The 23738-nt window shown below is 43.7% G+C and overlaps 1 protein-coding gene across 3 annotated transcripts in view; it reads right to left on the bottom strand.

Moving 5' to 3' along the window:
- The window catches only part of LOC147886020 (uncharacterized), a 52964-nt gene extending 42562 nt beyond the window's left edge, over window positions 1-10402 (bottom strand). Inside the window, exons 1-4 of one of the 3 annotated variants that reach the window (XM_087396824.1) lie at window positions 10356-10385; window positions 10118-10320; window positions 9892-9942; window positions 9761-9802 (exon numbers count right to left, since the gene is read on the bottom strand). In XM_087396824.1, the coding sequence (XP_087252950.1) occupies window positions 9761-9802; window positions 9892-9942; window positions 10118-10292 (268 nt within the window). In that variant the 5' untranslated portion in view covers window positions 10293-10320; window positions 10356-10385. Of the gene's footprint in view, window positions 1-9760; window positions 9803-9891; window positions 9943-10117 lie in introns of all 3 variants that reach the window. The other 2 variants (XM_087396823.1, XM_087396825.1) reach the window with 2 other exon arrangements.
- Between the last annotated feature and the right edge of the window lie 13336 nt (window positions 10403-23738).

Here is a 23738-nt window from a genome sequence, read left to right as displayed (position 1 = left end):
AGAGCCACCTATAATCTCCACCCTTGCTCTCTATTCCGTTAGGCGTATGCCTCGCGATGCCCAACTGCAGGAAGCTTGCTGCGATGCCTCGAAGCTGAAAATCGCTAGGGATGGTGAAGCGAGGAGCGTACAATGACCATTACAAATCTCGACTGCATCACGCTGTCCCAATCATCAACGCTCCCTTACGAATGATCACGACCCTTCTCCACTACAGGCGTTCCAATGCCCCAAATCCCGTTCGTCTAGCCTGATGCTCTGATACCAAATGTTACAGACTTTCTCTATTTACTACTGCATATCACGGGAGTAGCACCAACTTACTTCCACCCAGCCAAATCCTATTGAAGCGTGAGAGCTCTCAGAGAAGTCGAAATCCAGAAATCCATACATGAAGGTTCATTCTCCTTCTCTCACTAACTCCAACAAGCCCCATCTCCCTAGATGGATCTAGATGCCACATGTCATCATCATAGGGCCTTCCTAATGCATCTTTTCACCCCTCTTGGGATACTTTAATTCCAATTGCCCCTAGGCACATTTTTTTGCATTAGGCCCTTAGCCTTAGATCCACCTAGTCTAGTGCTATCAGCCCTCACCTAGGACCTTGATATTAATTCCCTCTCGATCATTTACATGAAGCGCAAGCAAATATATTCCAAACATAGATCCTTTAAGGGAACACCAGACCTGACTTCCAGTATGCAGTATCTCAGCTCAGCAGATTCATGCACATGCCCAGTTCATAGCATTGGCAGGCAGTAAAGAGAGTCTTCAGATACCTCAGAGGCACTCAAATTTAGCCCTCTTCTATGGTGATCAGGGTTCACTTACCATGCATGCTTACACGGATAGTGACTGGGCAGGATGTTCCGACACATGAGTGTCACATACTGGCAATTGTTTTTTACTTGGCAATTCATGTATTTCTTGGCTCACCAAGAAGCAACCGACAGTTACCACGTCTAGCTGTGAAGCTGAGTACAGGGCAGCTTTCACCACTACAGTAGAGTGTGTTTGGCTTCGACAGTTACTTACAGATCTTGGTATTTGCCAGACATCCTCCACTATTGTCTACACTAACAACCAGAGTGCTTTGGCCATTGCGCGTAACCCAGTGTTTCATGCGCGTACCAAGCATATTGAAGTTCACTATCATTATGTTCGCGAGCGGTTGTCAGCAGGAGACAGAGTTGTCCTATCTTCCCACAAAGGACAACATCATAGATATGTTTACAAAGGCACTTCCTCGTCCCAAGTTCGAAGTCTTCCGACAGGCTTTATACTTGGTTCCCTTTGTTACATGATCTGACATTCCTTGTACATTCATAGGTGGCTATATCCTTTTGGATGAACATGTGCCACCATGACCAGAATCTACCAGGTATTCTGAGACGTTTCTAGAGTACTTCAGCCCATCCCATGGAGGGGGGTTTGTAGGCCATCTTATGGTGGTTCTAGTGATGCCCTATAGGCCATGGTATGTGCCTTGTAGGCATAAGTGTAGGCACTTATAGTGTTAGTGCCTTTAGGCCACATAGGACACTTAGTCCTATGTGATACCTAGTCCTAGGTCTAGGTACAAGTACTTTGTACTTGTGTATTTTCAACTTATCTAAAGTTTGACATGACTACTCATCTATCGACTCGTTACGTACCTGCACTCTCCTTCTTCGTTTCATACCTTCACTGTCGCCCAAAAAGGTGGAACAAAACCCGATCAAGACTCCAAGTAGAATTCCCAACAATCCATAAGCTATCCTTGGTTTCCCAATCTTGTAAGAAGGTGGTTGTATTCAATAAAGAAGCAAACAAGCACGGGCCATCACCTTCTCGTGTACTCTTTGTCTTTGTATGTTGTCTCTTTTAAATATCATGGAAACCAGGTTCTTATCTCATTAAGTTGTTAAGTTTGGAAGTAGGCTCACATGGTGATCATGATCCATCACTTCATGCGTGTTGGCAATTGTCATTGTCTTGCCTTGCCATTAGTCCTATAGCTCGTATGGCTGAAATTAATCTCACTGCGCCTATAAGACTACGTGTGCAGATTTGCGAATGATGATTCTGAGAGGAAGGAGAGGAAGAGGGAGGAAACAAGAATGGAGGAGCGAGGATAGGTGTTGATATTATCTCGTTGAAAGAGCACCGCAAGACATATTTAAGACTTCTTAGGCCTACTTTTGCTTTTTTTCATGGTTACTTTTAGTGGTCTGGCTTGAAAAGTTGTGGCATGTGTGCACTCCCTTAACATCTTCCAAAATATTGTGATAGGACCTCCACATCTTATATTTTCATTCTAATGTAGGGATATATCCACACAAGACTACAACTCTAGACCCTCATGTGCAAGATTAGGTGGTCATTATAAAGAAAGTTCTTGGAGACAAATAAAACAACACTAAAGACTAATGATAGCTGAAGAAGAAATATATATCACCAAAGGAACTCAATACAAGATAAGAAATATCTGAGAAAGAAACTGTGGAGGGAGCAAACAGCAGTCCTCCAGAACAGCCAACTGAAGTAGGCTCTGCACTAGCTCCACTAGCTGGAACTGAACCAGATCTGGGTCAATAACCTATTGCCAGAAGAGCAAAGGTTTGCTGCAGATCTGGAGGAAATAATACAGCAGCAGTAGAGAAATAAGTCGATGCTGATCTGGAGCAGCAGCAGGAGAGGATGATGGAGCTGAAGCAGAGGAGGCAGAGATGCTGGAGCTGAGGCAGAGGAGGCAGAGATGCTGGAGCGGAAGCAGGAGTGGAGGCAGAGGATGCTGGAGAGGATGCAAGAGTGGAGGCAAAGGAAGCAGAGGCGGTAGAAATGCTCGAGCACAGATGTGCAACAGCCTGTTCCAGAAAAGGTAACTGAGTAGCTAGGGGGCTACTGCCTTTTATAGGCCTGACCCATCTGGTCGGCCAGATCTGGTCGGTCAGGTCGGCCAGTTTCGGTCGGCCAATTCTGGTCGGCCAGTTCTGGTCGACCAGATATGGCCTTTTTTGCCATTTATTTGGCCCTGACCTCGGTGTTTGGAGATTTGCCAGTTTTGGCCTTTCTGGCCATTTGTTTGGCCCTGGCCTCTGCATTTGGAGATTGCCTGTCTTAACACCCCCTCTCAATGTCCAACGTAGAATGGTTCCAGGGGTAATCAAAAAATGGTTCCAGGGGTGATCTATCTTCTTCATCAGCTCTTTTTTTTTTTTCCCAACAAGAGGGTTTTCATTTAGATGGAGATGCCTACGAAGTAGGTTTTCATCTTTGCTAAATGCCTAGTAGTGATGGTACAATCATAAAGTACAGAAAGAGAGGTGCTTAAGGAGTGCCCTCGCAGGGGATTTGTTCACTTCCTTAAGCACTAGTATACAAATACTGCTAAGGAGAAGGAGGCGGTACACCAATCCCAAGCCGTGGGCTAAGATGCTCAAGAATAGGTCGGTTAACCGGCTTGGTAAGTATGTCAGCATGATTATCGGCAACTGGAACATATATCAATCGAATAGTAGCCAATTCCACTTGCTCGCGAGTAAAATGAAAGTGTACGCCAACATGTTTGGTGCGGTTGGAGAAAATGGGATTGCCGGCGAGAGCGATGGCACTTTTGTTGTCGACGTAGAGGACCGCTGGTTCAGTACAAGGAAAGTGTAGCTCTACCAGAAACTGCCGGAGATATATGGCCTCTGTGGTACAATCATACAAGGCCCAGTATTCAGCCTCGAAAGAAGATCCAGCAACAGTTTCTTGTTTACGGCTGGACCAACAAACAGGTGCCAAGCCGAATGAGAAAATGTAGCCGCCATGAGAACGGCGATTGTCCGAGTCGCCAGCCCAGTCGGAATCAATGTATCCTTGTAGTGTTAGTCCTGGTCTGAAATGTAAACCATAAGAGTAAGTACCACGTATGAACCGCAAGATACGAATACATGCATGCCAATGAGTGTGCTTGAGTTCATTAAAGTACCGACTGAGAATAGAAACTGAGTAAGAAAGATCCGGACGAGTGTGAATGAGCCAGAGCAGCTTGCCAACAACCTGACGATAGAGATGTTCATCAAAGGGAGGAGACTCCAAGTCTTTTGAGAGCTTGACTGTGGGATCCAAGGGAGTGGCAGCTAGCTTAGGCTCGTGGGGAATGATCTTATCAAGGAGTTGAAGAGCATATTTCTGTTGAGAAACAAAGATACCACCAGAATGCTGGACAACTTCCATGCCCAAGAAATAGGAGAGAAGACCCAGATCGGTCATCTCGAATGTGGTGCTGAGTTGTGTTTTAATGAATTGAAGTGTGGTGGTGGTAGAGCCCAAAAGCAAAAGATCATCCACGAAAAGTAAGATAAAGCAAACCCCCTCTGAAGATTGATGTATATATAAATTCAGATCAAAAGGAGTGGAATGAAACCCATTAGTTTTGAGAAAGGTGTCTATTCGGTGGAACCAGGACCGAGGTGCTTGTTTAAGCCCGTAAAGAGCTTTGCGGAGACGGAATACCTTATTTTCATGGCCAGGAGGAGAAAAACTTGGTGGGGGAGTCACATAGACTTCCTCATCGAGATAGCCATTGAGAAAGGCACTCTTGACATCCATCTGATAGATAGACCAGCTGTGATGAGCGGCTAGGGCGAGGAGAAGGCGAAAGGATGTTAATCGAGCAGTAGGTACAAAGGTTTCCTCATAATCGATACCATGTTTTTGGCGAAATCCTTGCACTACTAAGCGAGCTTTGTACTTGTCCAGTATTCCATCTGCTTTGAGTTTTGTTCGGAAGATCCACTGTGTTCCTATGACCTTTTTGTGACTGGGTCGATCGACCAAAATCCAGGTCTCATTGCGATCAATGCTCTCAAGCTCCTGTTCCATGGCACGATGCCACTTAGGGTGTTGAACTGCCTCCTGCCAAGTGGCAGATTCAGAATGTATGATATAGGCTGTGGTAAAAATGGAGGCAGTGGTAGTGGAAGAAACTGTCCAGGTAGAGCGTCGAGGACCGGAAGGAGGAAGTTCTAAGGGAACAATCCCGGAATCCTTCATAGTTTGTCGATACCAGCGTGACAGCGGGTCGTGAGAAGAGGATCGAGGAACGGGAGAAGCAATGGGTGGAGAGAAAGAAGTTTCGGGGGGAGAGAGAGAAGTTTCGAGGGGAGAGAAAGAGGTTTCGGGGGGAGCGGGAGTAGGTGCATGATTGCATCATCAGCGGGGAGAATAGAGGAATTTTTTAGAACATCTCTTTCATCGAAGACTACATCACGACGAACCAAAACTTTGTTTGTGCGAGGATCAAATAAGCGATAAGCTTTGGCTTCCGCTGAGTAGCCAACGAGAAGTAGAGGTTCAACACGAGGTTCTAGTTTACCGCCAGTATCATTGGGAGTATGAGTGTACGCACGGCATCCAAAGATGCGGATATGAGAAATAGAGGGTCGGTAGCCATAGAAAGCCTCAAAAGGCGTCATGTTTGAGATGGGCTGAGTAGGGCAACGATTAAGGAGATAGACAGAAGTATTCACAGCTTCTGGCCAGAGACGTTCGGGCAACTCGACTGCAAAAAGCATGGAGCGTGCCATGTTCATGATTGTGCGCTGTCTCCTTTCGACACGAGCATTTTGGGAGGGCGAATTGGGAGATGTAAGATGGCGTTGCACCATGCTCGTGAAGGAAGTGAGTGAATTCATGGGAAATGGCTCGCGATAATTTAGGTAGGCCATCAACCAAACGATTCCGAGACATTTCATATAAAGAGTCATAGGACAAATGTCCCAGACGATAATGCCACAATCGTTCTGTGTCAGTTGGATCTTTCAGGGTAGCAAGGCCATGAAGCCGATGAAACTCAGAGCCGGTATTGGAGGGAGTCTCAAGAAATTGTGTCATGAGATACAGACCATGAGGTTGGGCTTCGCCCCAAGCTAAAAGAAGTCCCGATGTCTCATCTATGATTTCGACATGCATCTTTGTAAATAGCACCACGTGGCCAAGAAGGCAAAGTTGATGGACGGAAAGAAGATTGACCCCTAATTGGGGGACATAAAACACTTGATCCAACTGAGCAAGATCGGGGCCTATGTGATTGAACCAATGCCACGAATAGGAGCGACAGAGTTATTGCCACAACGGACTACCCCTGTTGCCGGTTGGCGAGAAATGAAGAGATCATGATCAGGGGTCATATGATGAGTGGCTCCACATCCACAATCCAAGGGGCTTTAGGGCCACATAGAAGAGTATGAAACGCTCATCCAAATATGGATGGGGAGGAGTCAAGCTCGGTGATATGGATCAAGGCTTGAGAAGTGAAGTCTAGAGAATCTCCAGTGCACCAGTCAGACAGACCTTCGGGAGTGATGAAGGGAGAGAATGGGGTGAAATGATTAGTGACATGGCCTTGTGGTCTCCAAAGGCCAATGTTAGGTGGAGGAGGACCACTCCTAGGGCGCCAACGAGGTGGCAGAGGAGTCGTGGTGAGGGCTGTGGGAGAATGCCTTTGGCTTTGGAGCGACATTCGCCATCAACATGCCCAACTTTCTCGCAATGCTGACAAAACCGGTTCTTTTTGGAAAGGTTGTGCCATGCGGATTTAATACCAAAGGAGTTATTGGAGTCAGGAGTGGGAGAGGGCTTCTTGAAGCTGAGTTGATCTTTTTAAATCCCGGAGTGAAGAGCCCCCTCTGAAGCAAGAACACTATGTTTTTGGTGGACCTGAGAGTAGAGACGAGCATAACACAAGAGTTGACATTCGAACTCATAAAAAGTAGGAAGGGAGGGTTGAGAAATGATTTGCTGCATAAAACTAAAATACTTGGGCGGGAGTTTGTTCAAAAAGAAAGTAACTTGGTCATCCTCGGATTTGGGAGGACCAGTTGTGGCAAATTCAGCAATTAACCGCCAGTAGTCTGCCAGTTTGACCTTGAGATCATCATCAACAATGATCTGGAATTGCTGGAGATCGTGGTCAAGATTGATGCGACGAGTACGATCTCGGGCCGCATAGCGGTCAGTGAGATGTACCCATCACTCAGAGGCAAGGTCAAAATGCAGTAATTGAGAGTGAAATTCAGGGAAAAGACCTTGCATGATTTCGATAATGGCAGTGGCATTACGATGTCGCCACAAGCGAACTACCTGATAAGGATAAACATGAGGATCGGGTTGCAGTTTAGTATCTTGAACGAGTTCCCATAGGTCTTGAGAATCAAGCACATGGCGCATGAGATTTGACCAAGTGGTATAATTAGACCCATTAAAACGAGTCATATCAGTAAAAGCATGTTTGGCTATTGCAGAGATAGGGTGAGAGGAAGAAAGGGAATGATAGGGAGAAGCAACCAGTGGATGCATGAGGACTCATAACAGGAGCGGAGTGAGAAGGAGGGAGAGGCGGCACCACCGGAGGAACAAAAGGAGGTGAGGGATAAACATGAGAGGCGGGATACGACATGAGAGGGGAAAAAGGGACAGCGGGAGAGATAGAGCGAAATAAACTATAGGAGCCCAGTGGCATGGGAGAAGACGGAGGATGAGAAGCCACTGGAGGAAAGATGGCAGCGGAAGATATGAGAGGGATGGAAGCGAAGGAAGAATGAGAACCGAAAGCAAACTCATTGTCTGACGCATTTCCCTTTCTCGTCTACGAGTGTTCACATGCATGTATGGATCTGTGTCCTCGTGATTACTCGTTCCTATGCCTTGCATAACAGACGGAGTTGCACCAAGGGAATAGGGCAACATACCTTGCATTGATTCTTGTGGAATAGGCATTGTCGAATAACCCATTGTCCTCATGCCAACCTGTCCTCTTTCGTCAGGGTATACTTGTTCTTCGTCGGCACCGAACTTGAAATGTTGCTCTGCTTCTTCCGAGTTGAATAGACGTCCCTGTTGACGTATCGGAGAAAAACGTGGAGAAGAAGAAGCACGGGGTGTGCGGGTACTTGCTTCAAGTTCCTTCCATTTCTGAAATTCAGCAAATTCTTTAAAGAGTTTGAAGAGGTATTCATCACCTTCGATCCTTGCAGACTCTTTCTCGACATATGACGAGGGTGGTGGTTGAATAGAGGTCGATTCGGGCTGAGATCGCTTCGGGGAAGAAGGAGAAGACATCTTCAGTTGATGATCTATCTTCCAAGCTTTCCAGGTCAAGGCTTAGGTGTCGATAGGCACACCTTGCTCTGATACCATATAAAGAAAGTTCTTGGAGACAAATCAAACAACACTGAAGACTAATGATAGCTGAAGAAGAAATATATATCACCAAAGGAACTCAATACAAGATAAGAAATATCTGAGAAAGAAACTGTGGAGGGAGCAAACAGCAGTCCTCAAGAACAGCCAACTGAAATAGGCTCTGCACTAGCTCCACTAGCTGGAACTGAACCAGATCTGCGTCAGTAACCTATTGCCAGAAGAGCAAAGGTTTGCTGCAGATCTGGAGGAAATAATACAGCAGCAGTAGAGAAATAAGAATTGCTGATATGGAGCAGCAGCAAGAGAGGATGATGGAGCTGAAGCAGAGGAGGCAGAGATGCTAGAGCTGAGGCAGAGGAGGCAGAGATGCTGGAGCGGAAGCAGGAGTGGAGGCAGAGGATGCTGGAGAGGATGCAGGAGTGGAGGCAGAGGATGCTGGAGAGGATGCAGGAGTGGAGGCAAAGGAAGCAGAGGCGGTAGAAATGCTGGAGCGCAGGTGTGCAGCAGCCTGTTCCAGAAAAGGTAACTGAGTAGCCAGGGGGCTACTGCCTTTTATAGGCCTGACCCATCTGGTCGGCCAGATCTGGTCGGTCAGGTCGGCCAGTTCTGGTCGGCCAGTTATGGCCTTTTTGGCCATTTATTTGGCCCTGACCTCGGTGTTTGGAGATTTGCCAGTTTTGGCCTTTCTGGCCATTTGTTTGGCCCTGGCCTCTGCATTTGGAGATTGCCTGTCTTAACAGTCATCACCTCTTTTACAAATCCTATGATCCTGAGAGAGAAAATTTGCAGCCTACCCATCTACTCTCCAACTCTCACTGAATTAGAAGACTTGCAAGCTGCTTATGTGCAGTGTGATTCTCCTTTCAAGGGTTACTGGACCTTGCAAGGTATTTATCTTCAAAAGAATTAGGATACTTCCCGACACGTTCCAACCCACATGAGAATTAGGAATACTCACAACCTACTTCGTCCTTCTACCGCTATAGACCATCATGTACAAGAATAGGTGTAGTCATCACCGTTGTACACAAGCCTATCGCCCTTGAGAGTTATGAGAACCTGCATTGCAAACTACCCATCTCCACTTCATCTCTGACAATGAGTTACTATATGCATGTCGAATCTCTTTCCCAAGGATTAAAGCATCTTGCAAGCTACCCTGACCAAAGCTTGAGATACATCTATGCTAACCCTCCTAGAGTATTAGGGGTACCTAACCCTCCTAGAGAACTAGGGCTACTTGTAAGCTAGCTGCTACTCTATCTGCACTACCCTCCTGGATTAGGGATATTCTAGTCTTCTACACGAGAGAGAGAGAGAGAGAGAGAGAGAGAGGATTCTTGCATCCATTTGCAAGATGTCCTACACTAAGGTTTCTCTTGCAAGCTAATCATTTGCACACCTTGGGATTCGAGCTTCTAGCTATACTTGCCACATTCTTATGGAATCCACATTTTGGCATGGACACACTTCTGTATGGTAGAACCTTTGCCATCAATCATTGTGGGGTCATGTGGAGGGGCCTATGAAACTATAACTTGAAATTACAACAAGAAAAACAAAACAAGAAGGAAGATGGAAGTACCACAGGTATCACCAGCATGTGCAGAACTCCAAGTTGCGTGCTCTGCAAAAATCAAGTTCTTGCATCGGAAAATCTAGTTCTTGTATCAACAAGGTATGTTGCAGAGAATTAAAGAAAGAACCGTTCCTTACCAGAAGTACAAGGTGAATCAAGAGATGTCGTACTATCTGAATCAGGTGACACTGCCACAACCAACAAGTTGAACGACGTTCGTTAGGCCTGCCTTGAAATAGAAATCGAGAAAAAGAGGGAGAAAATGATGGAGAAGAGAGATAACAACCTCTCTCACTATCGCTATGGCACGTGTAAAAATATTTTTTTATGCAAAAAGAAAAAGGGTAAATGGAGAACGATTACCAGGTGGTCCAGAAACAAGCCGCAGTAGAGCGCTTTTGACAGCCTCATCGACGTCATCAAAGAGAATCAAACGATCGCCCTCACTTCTGTTCAAGAGCTCTGCTTTGATCTGGCCACGCAGTTCAGGTTCCGGAATAAGCTGCTTCAGCTTCTGAGCCCAAGGGACGTCCGCCATATTAACGCAGTCATGCACGGTGGCTAGGAATTTGGCGCTCTCTTTTGGCCTGCCCTCGCTAGGGTTTTTTTAGTGCAAGAGGCCCTCGCTATAGTTATTTGCCTTGCGACGTGCCTACTCTCACTATGGCACGCGTAAAACATTTTAAATATTGTGGCGTAGTTATACATGGATATGCCACGTGTCATACGTGTGTAACTTCTTGGGCTAGACATGACCTAACGCTGCGTCTGGATGTAGCTTGCTTCTGGCCGTTAACTGTACTGTCACAGCACTTCACATCTGGTGAAGACGCTGGGAGAAGGGACGAATAGAGGATGGAAAAGCACCAGGACCCGGGGCCTTGTCGTCCTCCAAGGAGAGAAGAGCCTCTTCCAATTCCATAAGAGTGAGCGGCCTGCTCACAATGGCAATTCCAACTTCGTAACAATCTTTTATTCTACGTATCAGCCAATCAAGAACCTCATCTATATGTCCATGCTCCACTTCATTTTCATTTTACAGATTACTTCCATTCACACCCTCTCTTTGGTCATTTAGGCATCCATCGCATCTTACAGATAATCAGAACCCAATATTACTGGCCAAAAATGCAATCCTACATTACAGACCACCTACTATGAGCTTTTCCCACATGTCAAGCTACTAAGTCCTCCCATGCCAAACCACCCGGGCTACTACATGTCAAGCTATTAAATCCTCCCATGCCAAACCACCCAGCCTACTACAAAGTATTCAAGTCTCAGTACCCTTTGAATTGGACTCCTAGGATATCGTCGGCCCTTTTCCTCAGTCCCTTGCAGGCAACAAATATATAATTGTTCTAATAGAGTATTTGACATGTTGGTGTGAAGCTGCAACTGTTCCAAATATCTCTGCTAATATAGTTGCATAGTTCCTCATTGATCAACTCATTTCCAGGCATGCTTGTCCTATGACGCTTCTCTCTGATCAGGGGTCCAATTTCAAATCTCAAGTGATGGCAGTACTCGCACAGTGCCTTGGCATTCACCTAATGTTCAGGTGATGGCAATACTCGCACAGTGCCTTGGCATTCACCTAACATTCGCAAGTCTGCACCATAATCAATTAATTGGCTTACCAAAAAGACTCAATCAAACGATCAAGCAAATGATCTGGACGTACATCAGTCCTACACATGACAACTGGGATCACATCTTGCCTTACATTCTTCATGCCTATCGAATGACCGTGCAAGCATCAATGCGTGTTAGCCCATTCAGAGCTCTCTTTGGACGTGACCCGAAGTTTCCTCCTCAATTGCCAGAGATAGTCATTCCCACAAAATTCAAGGATGCAATTGACTCATACCAGCACCACCTAAAAGTTCAGCCATTGCTTCGATCGTCAATCTTATGCAATCTGCAGATAGCCTAAACACAACAGATGTGAAACTACAACAAAGACCGCATTGATGTCGAATACAGCGTAGGAGATCTAGTATATGTGTACTATCCTGCTTGATGAAAAGGCTTGTCAGAAAGCTTCATGCATAACTGGATAGACCCCTACAAGGTGCTGAAGAAGCTTCACCAATACACATATCTTCTTCAACAATTGTCAAACAGGTCTGTTACATGTGCTCATGTCTGTAGGCTTAAACCTTTTGTAAAGCTTTTAGCTTAGGGGGAGGTGTGGCGTACTGACATGTGGATATGCCATGTGTCATACGGTTATAACACGGTTGTAACTTCTTAGGCTAAACATGATAATAAAATGACCTAACAATGCATCTAGACATAGCTTGCTTCTAGCCTCTAGGTGTATTGTCGCAACACTTCACAATATCTAAGAAAAAAAATCACCATTTTTACTTTCCGCAACAGAAACCTTTAGAGCCTGTGCACACGGCATCAAAAGTGCACGGATGGTGTGACCCTCAAGCCCAAACTGCATTGTCTCACGTGAACAAAAAGGCTAAGCATTTAATACATCGCAGAATCCTCACGAAAGCGTTGCTAGCCATTTGATGGTTTTCCGTTCTCATTTCCTATTGGCTGTGTAGAATAGCTTCAATGATGGAGGAACATTGAAAGCTCTGGAACCTAAGGTCAGAGCCAGATGGCAAGGTAGTATAGGACAAAAGAAAAATCGTGCATCGGTGCTCAAATCTACAACCTCCAAAATTGAGGTGCAAATTTGAGCACCAAAGGCGCTTCAATTCAACCTTGAAATCTATGCCAACGCTCAAAATTCACCACCAACGTCGCTCTATGAGGATCATGTGCACAAGCTCTTATTGTAGCCTAGGAGCTCATATGTCTTGATATATCAATCCTTACTCACTCACCATGACGTTTGCTTATCATCAGGATCATGAATAATATTTAAGTACATCATCAATGAAAAAGCGAGTACAAATACTTATGTGCATTGCCTTAGGTTCTGCTAAATGCAAATGATCGTGAAGATGAATGGATGATTACTTTGCAGCACTTGCAATGGAAGAATGTGTGTAGAACCATTGGAAAGCTTGAGTGCTATAATGCAACTGCTTGCAAATGCAAAGCGATGTGCAAACTTTGTGTGTGTGTGTGTGGATGTGTGAGTGAAAAAAAAAAGAGAGCACATGATGTGCTAGATAGCATTGTCTTCATTATTTCAAATTTTTTAGCTTTTATGGAGCATTGGAGTATATCAATAGAGGAGGATAATTCTATGAGTTGAGTGGGGAGAGGGTAGAGAGAGAGAGAGAGAGAGAGAGAGAGAGAGAGAGAGAGAGAGAAAGTTTATTAAAGTCTTTGGAAGACCAATGGGTCTATGAGACTATGAAAAACCTGGTACAAATGAGCTGTGGTGGTAGAGCTACTAAAACGAGCATCCACACCAATGCAAATGCAAAAAATACACAGTGTCAGTACTAAATCCTAAGTACAACATAGTCATGTCAGGAGTCGACCATCTCATCGTCATCATCATCATCATCATCATCATCATCAACATAAAGACATCAAGGTGGACGAGGCAATGGGGGCATGAAATCGGCGATAGAGTGCTGTCGGCCACTCAAACGTGCAGCCCTGGCATGTCTCCTGGTCATAGCTCTGGATCTAACCAGGGCTATTGTGACCCCCCTCATGTGGGACCCGACTCTAAACAGGGACGGGATGTCCCCAAGTGTGATATGTGTGTCAACCCTCTATTTGAGCTATCGGGTCACATGCTCTGGGTCACAGTCATGTCGAGGCCTTGTCCCGTGGGTGTCCATGTGATCTCGCTGGAAAAACTCCATGATAGAGCTCTGAGAGGGATCGACCAAGGAAAAAGTATGCTCTTGTCTCCGTGCTCGAAGTATCCTCTTACGGTGTCTAAGTGCCTCATGAACGAAACCTGCCAAACATCGCTGGTCTGGGTAGGAGATGATACGGGCCAAAATCCCATAGCTCTCTTTGAAGAGGTAGTAGAAACGTCCGTGGATCTCATAGTAAACAAGACACCTGAAGATGAAGTGCTCCTCTGTCTCAACCTCTTGCATGTCACACAAAGTGCATATGCACCTCTCCTTATGTAGTCGCTCTACTCTGTCGCTCTCGATATGAAGTCTATGTGAAGAGACTCGAAACTGCCTAAGAGAGATCCTTAGTGAAAGGGTAAGCAAATCTGTGTGTACCTTGGTGGGTCAATGAAACCCTCCGCTCTGATATGTAAGAACTAATCTCTATAGAAGCCTAGCTTCACTGGAAGATCACTCGGACCCAGCCAAGTCCGGAATGTGTGTAGTTGTAATAGATCCTCACAAATAACCTGGTTGACCTCGTGTGATAGGAGGGGGTAAACAGAGCATCCATGTTGTACTAGGATAGAGGTAGTGGGATGGAGGTAGTTTGTCCATGTGGAGCCCTAGTCCCTCAAACCATCTCTCTGTGCGTGCATACCAACACCTCTGGTCCCCTCTTGCTGCAAGTACCATAGAAGAGGACAGTGCTAGCCATGGTAGTCTGCTACGCGTAGAGGTGTAATCCCCATCTTCCCTGACTCGGTATAGATACGTGATGACTTGAAATGCAACATCTAGCTGTAATGGGGGTGACCCAAACTTCGCCCGAATGATCTAGTGAGGAACGGATGGCTTACCACAGATCATCCATGATAACATGAGAACCTATAGCTGCTCCACCCTGGCCCCCACTCTGTCTTCGACAAGTTTGGCCCCCAGCATGGACTGCCATACACCCCCACTGGATAGACCAAGGAGTCAAAAAGCAACCCTTTGGTCTGTGGATCCTGAAAGTGAGAGCGGAAGCACTACCTCTCTAGTTTGGCCAATGAAGCATATCCTCTTCTCAAGCGTGCCTGCATCGCAGGTCTCAAAGAGAAGATGGGTCCGGAAAAGACAACCCCAAGATAAGTGTATGATGAAACTACCTCAATAGGTGACCCATCAAATGCGAACTACTCTTGGTGCATGATGGCTCGAGATGTATTGAAGATCATAACCTTGGTTTTACCCAAGTTGACCTTCAAATCTTGAGACTCACAAAAGGACTGTAGTGCGTCAAGGTGTCTTTGGAGCCCCTCTGCTGAGGAAGACAAGAGAGCTACGTCATCTGCATAAAGCAATATTCGGATCAAAGAGAGAGAGAGAGAGAGAGAGAGAAAGAGCTGGAGCCCCTCTACTGAGGAAGACAAGAGAGCTACGTCATCTACGTAAAGCAATATCCAGATCAAAGAGAGAGAGAGAGAGAGAGAGAGAGAGAGAGAGAGAATTGATTAGGGGAAGGGGAGAGGGGGAGGAGAGAGAGACTAGAATAGAAAGTAGTGAACCAAGCCATGAGGTGTCCAAAATCTATTGGAAGGACACTTTTTTGAAAAACTCTCAGTAAAGCATTGCCTTGGCAAGGTAGTGTTAATAAAGTCTAATAGCCAGACAGAAGGGTAGGCCGAAAATGGATATTTTAATTTTTGGCCTACCATCGGTAGGCCTTAGTGAAGGTTGTGCTTTTGAGAAATGGAAAAATAAAATGATACTTATTATTTATGCTCGTGTACATGTTAATTTGTGGTTGGTGCACGTGTTGGGTGGTATCATTGTTATTTTGGGTGTTTGAATTCCCATTGGCTACTCCCAACCTTGGCAAAGAGCAGTGATGATTTGGGTCCCCTTTGATGACTTTCGGGTCATTTGCATTTTCTGGGCCTCCAATTTTATACTCTCTAGGGTCATTTCCCTCACACATAGGTCTCAGATCTCTCCATTGATCTCAAGAGTGGGTGCACTGTCTCATTCTTCCTTAGCTCTTGTCCTCATTCCTGCCTCATCCTCCTTCTAGAGCATTACCTAGCTTCTCAACTGGGCTCCTAACTACAAATGCCATGTGCTCTTTTAAGCTTATGCTCACTATTCAAAAAGCTTTTGCTGACTGTAGCTACTTGTGTGCTTCACTGGTATCAAAAAACTATGTTGTTAAAGCAAATTTGCACCTTCAATCAAAAATGGCTTTCTCTTTGTCTTCTTGCTACTACTCGGCTTTGTTCATCTTTCTTAATGCAAGCTCTCTCTAGAGCTTATTTCGGGCAGGCCTCCTAAATGATATGTATCATTCATCTTGTTTTATTTAATTGGGTGATGATCTCTACATGTGTCATAGTGAGAGTGGTTGTTCTCTCTCTTCTCCACATTTCCTCCCTCCTTTTCTCTTCTTTATATTCCTTCCAATTCAAGGCAAGCCTAGTTCATCTTGTTTTGTCTTTTTAGGAAAGTGCATTGAATTTTCATCAACAAGAAAGTATGACATGTATTATTTAAGGTTTTAATTAAGGAAAGGAGGTTGCATTGAATCGTCATACACACACCTGCATGCGTGTGTGCCCATGTGCACTCTCTCTCTCTCTCATACATACATACATAAACATATACATACATATGTATAGACACATGTACATATCAAAATAAATAAATAATATTAATATTTATATGTGTGTGTGTGTGTGTTTAGAGAGAGAGAGAGAGAGAGAGAGATGTAGGGGGGGGGGGGGTGTGTGTGTGTGTGTGTGTGTACATACAAATATGTTTAATTCAAATGAGCTTATAAAGTTTATTTATTTATAATTCAAACTATTTTAATTTACTCAAAGTTAAAGAAAACTTGTATAATCTAATATAACATGTGCCAAATATTAATGTACTAAATGGCACTTAAGAAGGAAAAAATTAATCACTTTCAAAGTAGAGATAAATTGCACTAGAACCTTTGTTAGAAATAAGGCATCTCAAGTGTCGTCAAGAGAGGGCTTTTGATGTGGGTGTGCCCACCCAAGGTGTGTGAGTGACTATGTGCCTATGGAGGGAAAATTGAGATGGTACATGAGAATAATCTCTAGCTAAGAGGTGTGCATGGTGAAGGAGGTCTACTCTCCTAGAATAGGCCAACCTCATTCATGGTATCTCTATTGAAGAGCTTGTCAACCTTTGTATTGCACCCATCTTGTTCAATGTATTAGTCTGTTGATTGCCCTAGTCTCCTTTTGTGCCAATTTCTCTCTTTCTCTCTCTCTTGTTTCCGCATGGTAATGGGCAGCTAAGATCCTTGCTAGTGCTTTTGGCTTTTCCTAGCGCTCTTAAAGGTTCATGAATCGGAAATCTTTGAAAATAAGAGTTGAGGGATGGGAATCATCTATGGAGATTCACCCCTTATGCTGCAATGCTACCCCTTATGTTGCAATGCTTATGCCTCAATGCCCATGGAGATTTGATGCTTTAGCTCTCCATGGCCCAAATAGAAATTCCCTCTAAAATTTTTGAAAGAAAAAAGACTATTTGGCCCTATATGCATAGCTATCATCGCAATCTGGTCCGAATTTGCACTTGACACATAGGGCAAAATGGGCTTTTTTTTCTACAAAATTTTAGGGGATATGTCTCTATATGGCCCAAATAGACATTCCTCCAAAGGAAAAAAAAAACAATGGCCATTTGGCTCTATGTGCATAGGGCCAAATGGCCATTTTTTTCAAGTTTTTGTGGAAATGGCTCTCCATGGCCCAAACAGACATTCCACCCAAAAAAAAATGAAATAAATAGCATCCCTATGTGTACAAGTGCAAAATTGGGCTAGATGGCATTGTCATCTAGCCCAAATTCATGCTTGTGCACACATAGGGCCGATTTTGTTTTCAAGATCTGTTGGGGGCAATGGCTTGTGAAAAGGCAGATTGTGGTCTTGATTGTTTAGCACAATGCTTTAGCTTGGATGCTTATGTTGCTTTGACGTGTATGCTGCAATAATTCATGATTCAATGCTGATGATTGAATGATTATGCTTTTATCGATTTTTCAATCTCTAAATCATTAATTTTTTGCGATCTCTTGTCTTGATTAATTTTGATCTCTCTTATCTGCCTTGCAATCGTATGAGATAGAAGCTACAGAGCTCATATTCTCATTTTGACTATAATGTTGAACTGAGGCTATTCCTGCATTCAGATGATCAAAATCCAGATGGCTAGGGGTTGGAGACAATGCTTCAATTCCCATTTAGTGAGAAACCTGACTTGCACTATCCAAATGGAATAGAGATACATAATAGAGGTCTCCATTCTAAGAGTGCTTCAGCATGGAGATCTTACTTTCTTTTCGTCTTTGTCTTGAAGCAATGCAATGATCTACCAAGTTGCTTTGAATTTTGAGAACCGAAAGGGAAAAGGTTGAGTGGCAAGTCTACAAGTATAAACAATTTTTGTCCCCTTTTCATTTTAATTGATCATTCTGTGTTGTTTCATTCAATCACCCTATTTGCAGACTAAAGGTGTGGTGTGTATGCAACTGCTACCTGGGATTTGTTGTTATGTTGTAGTGTGCTTATTGGATGATATAATGTGCCTGATGTGCATTTCAAGGGTCATCAAGGTGACTTCTATATTATGGTAAGCTTATTGTTTGTTTTGAACTGTATGAGTATTAGCATGCATTGAGTTCTTAACATTTATAGAGATGCTGCTGAAAGGGAAAGTCTGTGAATAAGTGAAATGGGGGGTGGTTGTGAGATACTTGACATTAAACTGGGTAACGATGAACTCATCTCTCTTCTCATGATCTAAGCTTCTAATTCAACCTTGGACTGAGTTATTTCAATGTCTAGCAATTGAATAAGTCCTCTGCAATGGCACTGCATTGGAGGTGAAAAGTACTGCAAAATGTGTCTTTGTCTACACAAAAGTTGCTATCAAAAGGCAACAATACTAAGTTCGAGACCATCAAACGATTTTAAGAGAAGGACTAGATGAAAATGATAGACCACCTAGGATCAAATTCTAGTGCACTATTGATCGCCAATACAAGGTTCATCTACTTGAGCATGGGTGCTTTAGTAGAGAGGGGCTGACGCGCAATACATTGAGCAAATGGAACCCATAGTGAACCAACAACAAGGTATAAGAGAAGAATGATTTAGACAAGGTTGGTCGAGATGAAGAGAAGTGCCACTCAGGTGTCCTCCTATGACACTTGGGATAGGTTATGGTGAGTCTAAAATAGAGATCTTTTCAAATTTTTGCCTATCTTTCTTGCACTTCAACATTATTTCATATACTTTTTGCTTTATGCAGGCTTCAAACAAACCATTCATGCACATATCCTCCAGAACTTGATGCAAGGACAAAATAATGTATTAAAGACAACCATGGATAGTTTGTAGAAGGTAATCCCGAAAATACTTCTCGTTGGGAGAATTGTGTCTAAGTTTACAAAAATCACTCTTTCAATCAACATATCAAACTTGTGCTTCAATCGACCCATTCTTTGCATTGTATTCATAAGTGGCTGCTAAGTTGTGGTAGCTTATAAGGCTGGCAAGCGAGATCAATATCTCAAAGGATTAATGATGTATTGGTCAAAGAGGGGGGGGGAGAGTGGAAAGCCTTGTTTCACTCATATGTTACTAATGAAAAAGGATTTGGAGGTGGAGTTTTTGGTGGGATGTGCAAGCTTAGCTAAGACCCTTTCTTACAATCTACCATAGCATCCCTTAGCTCTAGAGGGGTGTTAAGTTTAACCACCCTTTCCCAGAGCTTTTGCCTTGGTACCATATCAAAAGATTTCTTGAAGCTATTAGGCCCAGTACAACCACCCTCTGCATATTTTTGCTATGGCAAATGACATTCTCTACATACCAAGGTCGCATGCACAAACACCCCAAAGCAAAAAACGTGCACAGGGTGGTAGCACGCAAGCCATCAGATCATGCAGTCATCTATGATGGTGGTATGGCAGACCATGCATTTCAGACCCTACTGCATAGTAGGATAGGCATCCAATTTAACTATTGCGGCCATCAATACCACAGTCTTGCTCTGTCATGATGAAGTTGTTGAGATATTGAGCTTCACTCGTGATATGCCAGGGTGACCATTGTGTATTTATGTCACCGACTTGTTAGCTGCAGATGCGGTTCATACACCATCCGTGAATAATAGTTGGATGACAGCTATCATTATCTACTCTAGTTTGTGGCTCAGTTAGTATGCCATCTTAGTTCGTTGAGTTTGGTTTGAGACCCACATATAGGGTTCTTCTATTTCTTTGTACTAGAGTTCTTTTGGATTTCACAACTAAGAAGAGGAAAACTGTTTTCAGCCTCCACCTATGTGTGTATTCCCCCATTGTGTATGTGAGAAAGCCGCAAGTGAGACTCCTTCCCTCTCTCCCACTATCTTCACATGGTATCAAAGCCTTGTTCGTGGTAAGGAGCTCAAGAAAGCAAACCAAGTTCGTGGTGTCCTGGTAAGAGGACCAGTGTTGCTTTCCTTTTTCGAGTTTGGGAGCAAATCTCTACAGGTAGCACACCCAGCAGTGCAAGAGTGCACTGTCTCAGATTAATACGCCCTTCGTGGTGTGGCGAAAGGGCAGTATATGCTGCAGGCAAGGGCGAAGCTCTTGGTGACTTTTATTTTTCTGATTTTAGGCCATTTCGGGGCCCGTTTTGAAGGCGGAAGTTCTTCGCAGGCACTCAGAAAAAGGCCCTGTTTTTGTTGTGCGATTACTGCTTTGTTGGTCGGTGAAAAGTTGCCGCAGAAATTGCATCGTATGCCTGTGTGCAGAGATATTGGGAGTTACAGAATCATGCTTGTTGCCTGTTGATGCAAAATCATCACGAGGAAGTGAGTGTGTGGTCAAATACCACTTTCATCAGTTTTGCAGATCTGCCCGTGTGAGGCAAAAGTTGTGTTTTTTTGCAGTGATAGAATATTTTGAAGTGTTCTATAATGGCGTCTGATTCTCTTTCACAGATTGTCACTGAAAAGCTTGACAAGAACAACTTCCAGGCATGGAAGTTTGGAATGACGAATTTCCTTATGGGAAAAGGCTATTGGGAGTTCATTACAAGAAATGAAGAAGAACCAGTTCTTCCTAATGTTCTCAATCAACAGGAAATGCAGGCATTTAAAGGATGGCATGTGAGAGCTAGAAAAGTTATGTACTAGCTGTCTATCAGTATTTCGGATTCTATGATTGTGCATATTCAGGATGCAAGTACGCCAAAAGAGGCATGGAATACTTTGGCAAAAATGTACAGCACAAATATGCAAGCCAGGAAAATGCAGCTCAAATAGGAGTTGCACAATGTGCATAGAGAAAATTTGAGCATCAATGAGTACCACATGAAGGTGAAGAAAATTGTAGATGCACTTGCTTCCATTGGGTCGCTAGTGGAAGATGATGATCTAGTTTCTATGACCTTGAATGGTCTCGGAAAGGATTATGCACAGTTTCGGACATCCATTGCCGTCCGTGAAAAATTTCCTGATTTTAAAGAGTTGTTTGCTCTTCTAGTTTCGGAAGAGTAGAGAAATGGGGGTGCATCTTCTTCAGGAGGAACTTTAAAAGAAACTGTCTTCTACTCAAATGTTGGAAGAGGTAGAGGCAGAGGTAGAGGAGGCCGATCTACAGGACATGGTAGAAATCAAAATAAGCAGCAAACTCAAGAAAACCAGTCCTATGGAGGAGGATGTGGTAACTCTAGAGGTAGGGGGAGCCAAAGAGGCCGTGGTGGATGGCAGAGAGGCCAAAATGCAAACAACAATGTTGAATGCTACTACTGTGGTAAAATGGGTCATATGGCTAAGGACTGCTACAAAAAGCAGAATGACATTATGAATAAAAAATTGCAGCAAGGCAATTATGCATCTTCTAGTAGAAAGGGTGATGATAGAAATGAGCATCTATTTATGGTGCAGCATATGACCAATTCTGTGACAAGTGTAGAAGAACGAAATGATGTGTGGTATGTTGACTCAGGTGCGTCAAACCACATGACAGGTCATGCAGAATGGATGCAGGATGCAAGGAAAATGGAAAAACCAGGATTTGTGGAGACTGGTGATGATACTACATGTCCTATTGTGCAGATTGGTAAAATTCCTTTGTCTATGTAGGATGGGAAAAAGAAATACCTGTCTGATGTATTTCATGTCCCAAACATCACCAAGAACCTAGTTTCTATTGGTCAAATGGTTGAGCAGGGCTTGCAGGTCAGATTTAATCCTCATGGATGCTTTGTTGAGGATATGAAAATTAACGGTCGCTTGATAGCAAAAGGAAAGAAGAAGGGCAGGATGTTTACGTTGGATGCAAACATGCCTGAATTGAGTGCAGCAATGTTTGTACATGGGACCGGTGTAGTTGCAGATATTGATATCTGGCATAAACGCATTGGTCATGTTAATATACAACGAATTAAATCAATGCAAGCCCAAAATATTGTTGCACAATTGCCTAAATTCAAGGTTGCAGAAATGCATAAGGTTTGTGAAGCCTGTCAATTTGGAAAACAGGCAAGGAAACCATTTCCTAGGCATGTTCAAGAGAGTAAAAAGCCGTTGGAATTAATCCACTCTGATGTGTGGACTACTAAAGCTGCATCTATTAGAGGCTGTCACTATTTTGTCACTTTTATTGATGACTTTAGCAGAAAAGTTTGGGTGTATTTTATGAAAAAGAAAAGTGAAGTGTTTGGGCACTTCAAAGCTTTTAAAGCTATGGTTGAAAAAGAACCAGGCCTGCAAATAAAATGCCTAAGGTCAGATGGAGGGGGAGAGTACCTCTCAAATGAGTTTGCAAGGTTCCTACAGGAGCATGGCATAAAGCAGCAATATTCATGCAGTCATACCCCACAGCAAAATGGACTTGCAGAAAGGAAAAACAGGCATATTGGAGAGGTATCTCGGGCCATGCTAAATTAAAAAGATCTACTAGATTATTATTGGGTTGAAGCAGTTACTATAATAGTTTACATAATGAACAAGACTCCCACTGTAGCAATACATGGCATGATGCCAGAGGAGATGTATACTGGTAGGAAACCAGACATTTCTCATTTGAAAATTTTTTGTTAGATTGCCCATGTTCATGTGCCAGATGAGTTGAGGTCCAAGTTGGATCCAAAAGCTGAGAAGTGCATCTTTATTGGTTATTCTCTATAGCAGAAAGGGTATAGATGCTATAACCCTTCTACTCCTAAGTTTACAGTAAGCAAAGATGGTGTTTTTGATGAGATGAGCAGTTGGTATAAACCAGTAAATGTGATGATTGATGTAGATGCATAAAATGGTAATGTTGCACAGAATTCACAATAGCAATCACAAAATATCAGTGGACCTGCAGTGTCCTCTAGCAGTGGTTCACATACTTCGCCATGGACAGGCAGATTGAGATCATGAGAATCTCCTCAAAGCAATGCAGATAGTGGTATGCAGGTATCACGAAAAGGAAAAGAGAAGGTAGATCAGCTAATGTTTGATGTGAATGCAGGTCACTCTTATGTGGATGGTGAATCCAGTGGCTCAGAACAGACAAGTGATGATGAGTTGGGTATTACTTCTATTGTTACACCTGGAGTAAGGAAGACCAGGGATGTTTTGAGAGCACCTGGAAGTGAGCCTATTTTGCGCAGGTCTACTAGAGCTAGGTATCCTATGGATAGGCTGAAATATGATGGATTTACAGCCATTCACTATGCCTATATGGTCAAAGTGATACAGGAACCAGAACCCACTTCTTTTAAACAAGCCATGGGAAATGAAAAATGGGAGAAAGCCATGGATGAAGAAATGAATGCCTTGGAAGCAAATGCTACATGGGAATTGGTGCCTTTACCTAAACACAAGAATGTAATTGGTTGTAAGTGGGTTATAAGATCAAGCACAATGCAGATGGTTCTATGAACAGATACAAGGCAAGCTTAGTTGTCAAGGGGTATGCACAGACATATGGCATTGATTATGAAGAAACATTCAGTCCGGTTGCAAGGATGGCAACTGTAAGAGCAGTCATTGCTATGGCTGCATCAAAGGGATGGTCTTTACATTAGATGGATGTAAAGAATGCCTTCTTGCATGGTGATTTGCAAGAAGAGGTCTTTATGGAGTAGCCACTAGGTTATGTCCATGCTATTCATCCTGAGTTTGTTTGCAGGTTGAAGAAAGCCTTGT

The sequence above is a fragment of the Dipteris shenzhenensis genome, chromosome 25 (genome assembly GCF_047967505.1).
Source record: "Dipteris shenzhenensis isolate YYH24624 ecotype China chromosome 25, Dip_SZ_1.0, whole genome shotgun sequence".
In the NCBI taxonomy this organism is placed as follows: Eukaryota; Viridiplantae; Streptophyta; class Polypodiopsida; order Gleicheniales; family Dipteridaceae; genus Dipteris; species Dipteris shenzhenensis.
Note: the sequence above shows the minus strand (reverse complement) of the source record. Positions and strands in the feature narration are given on the sequence as shown.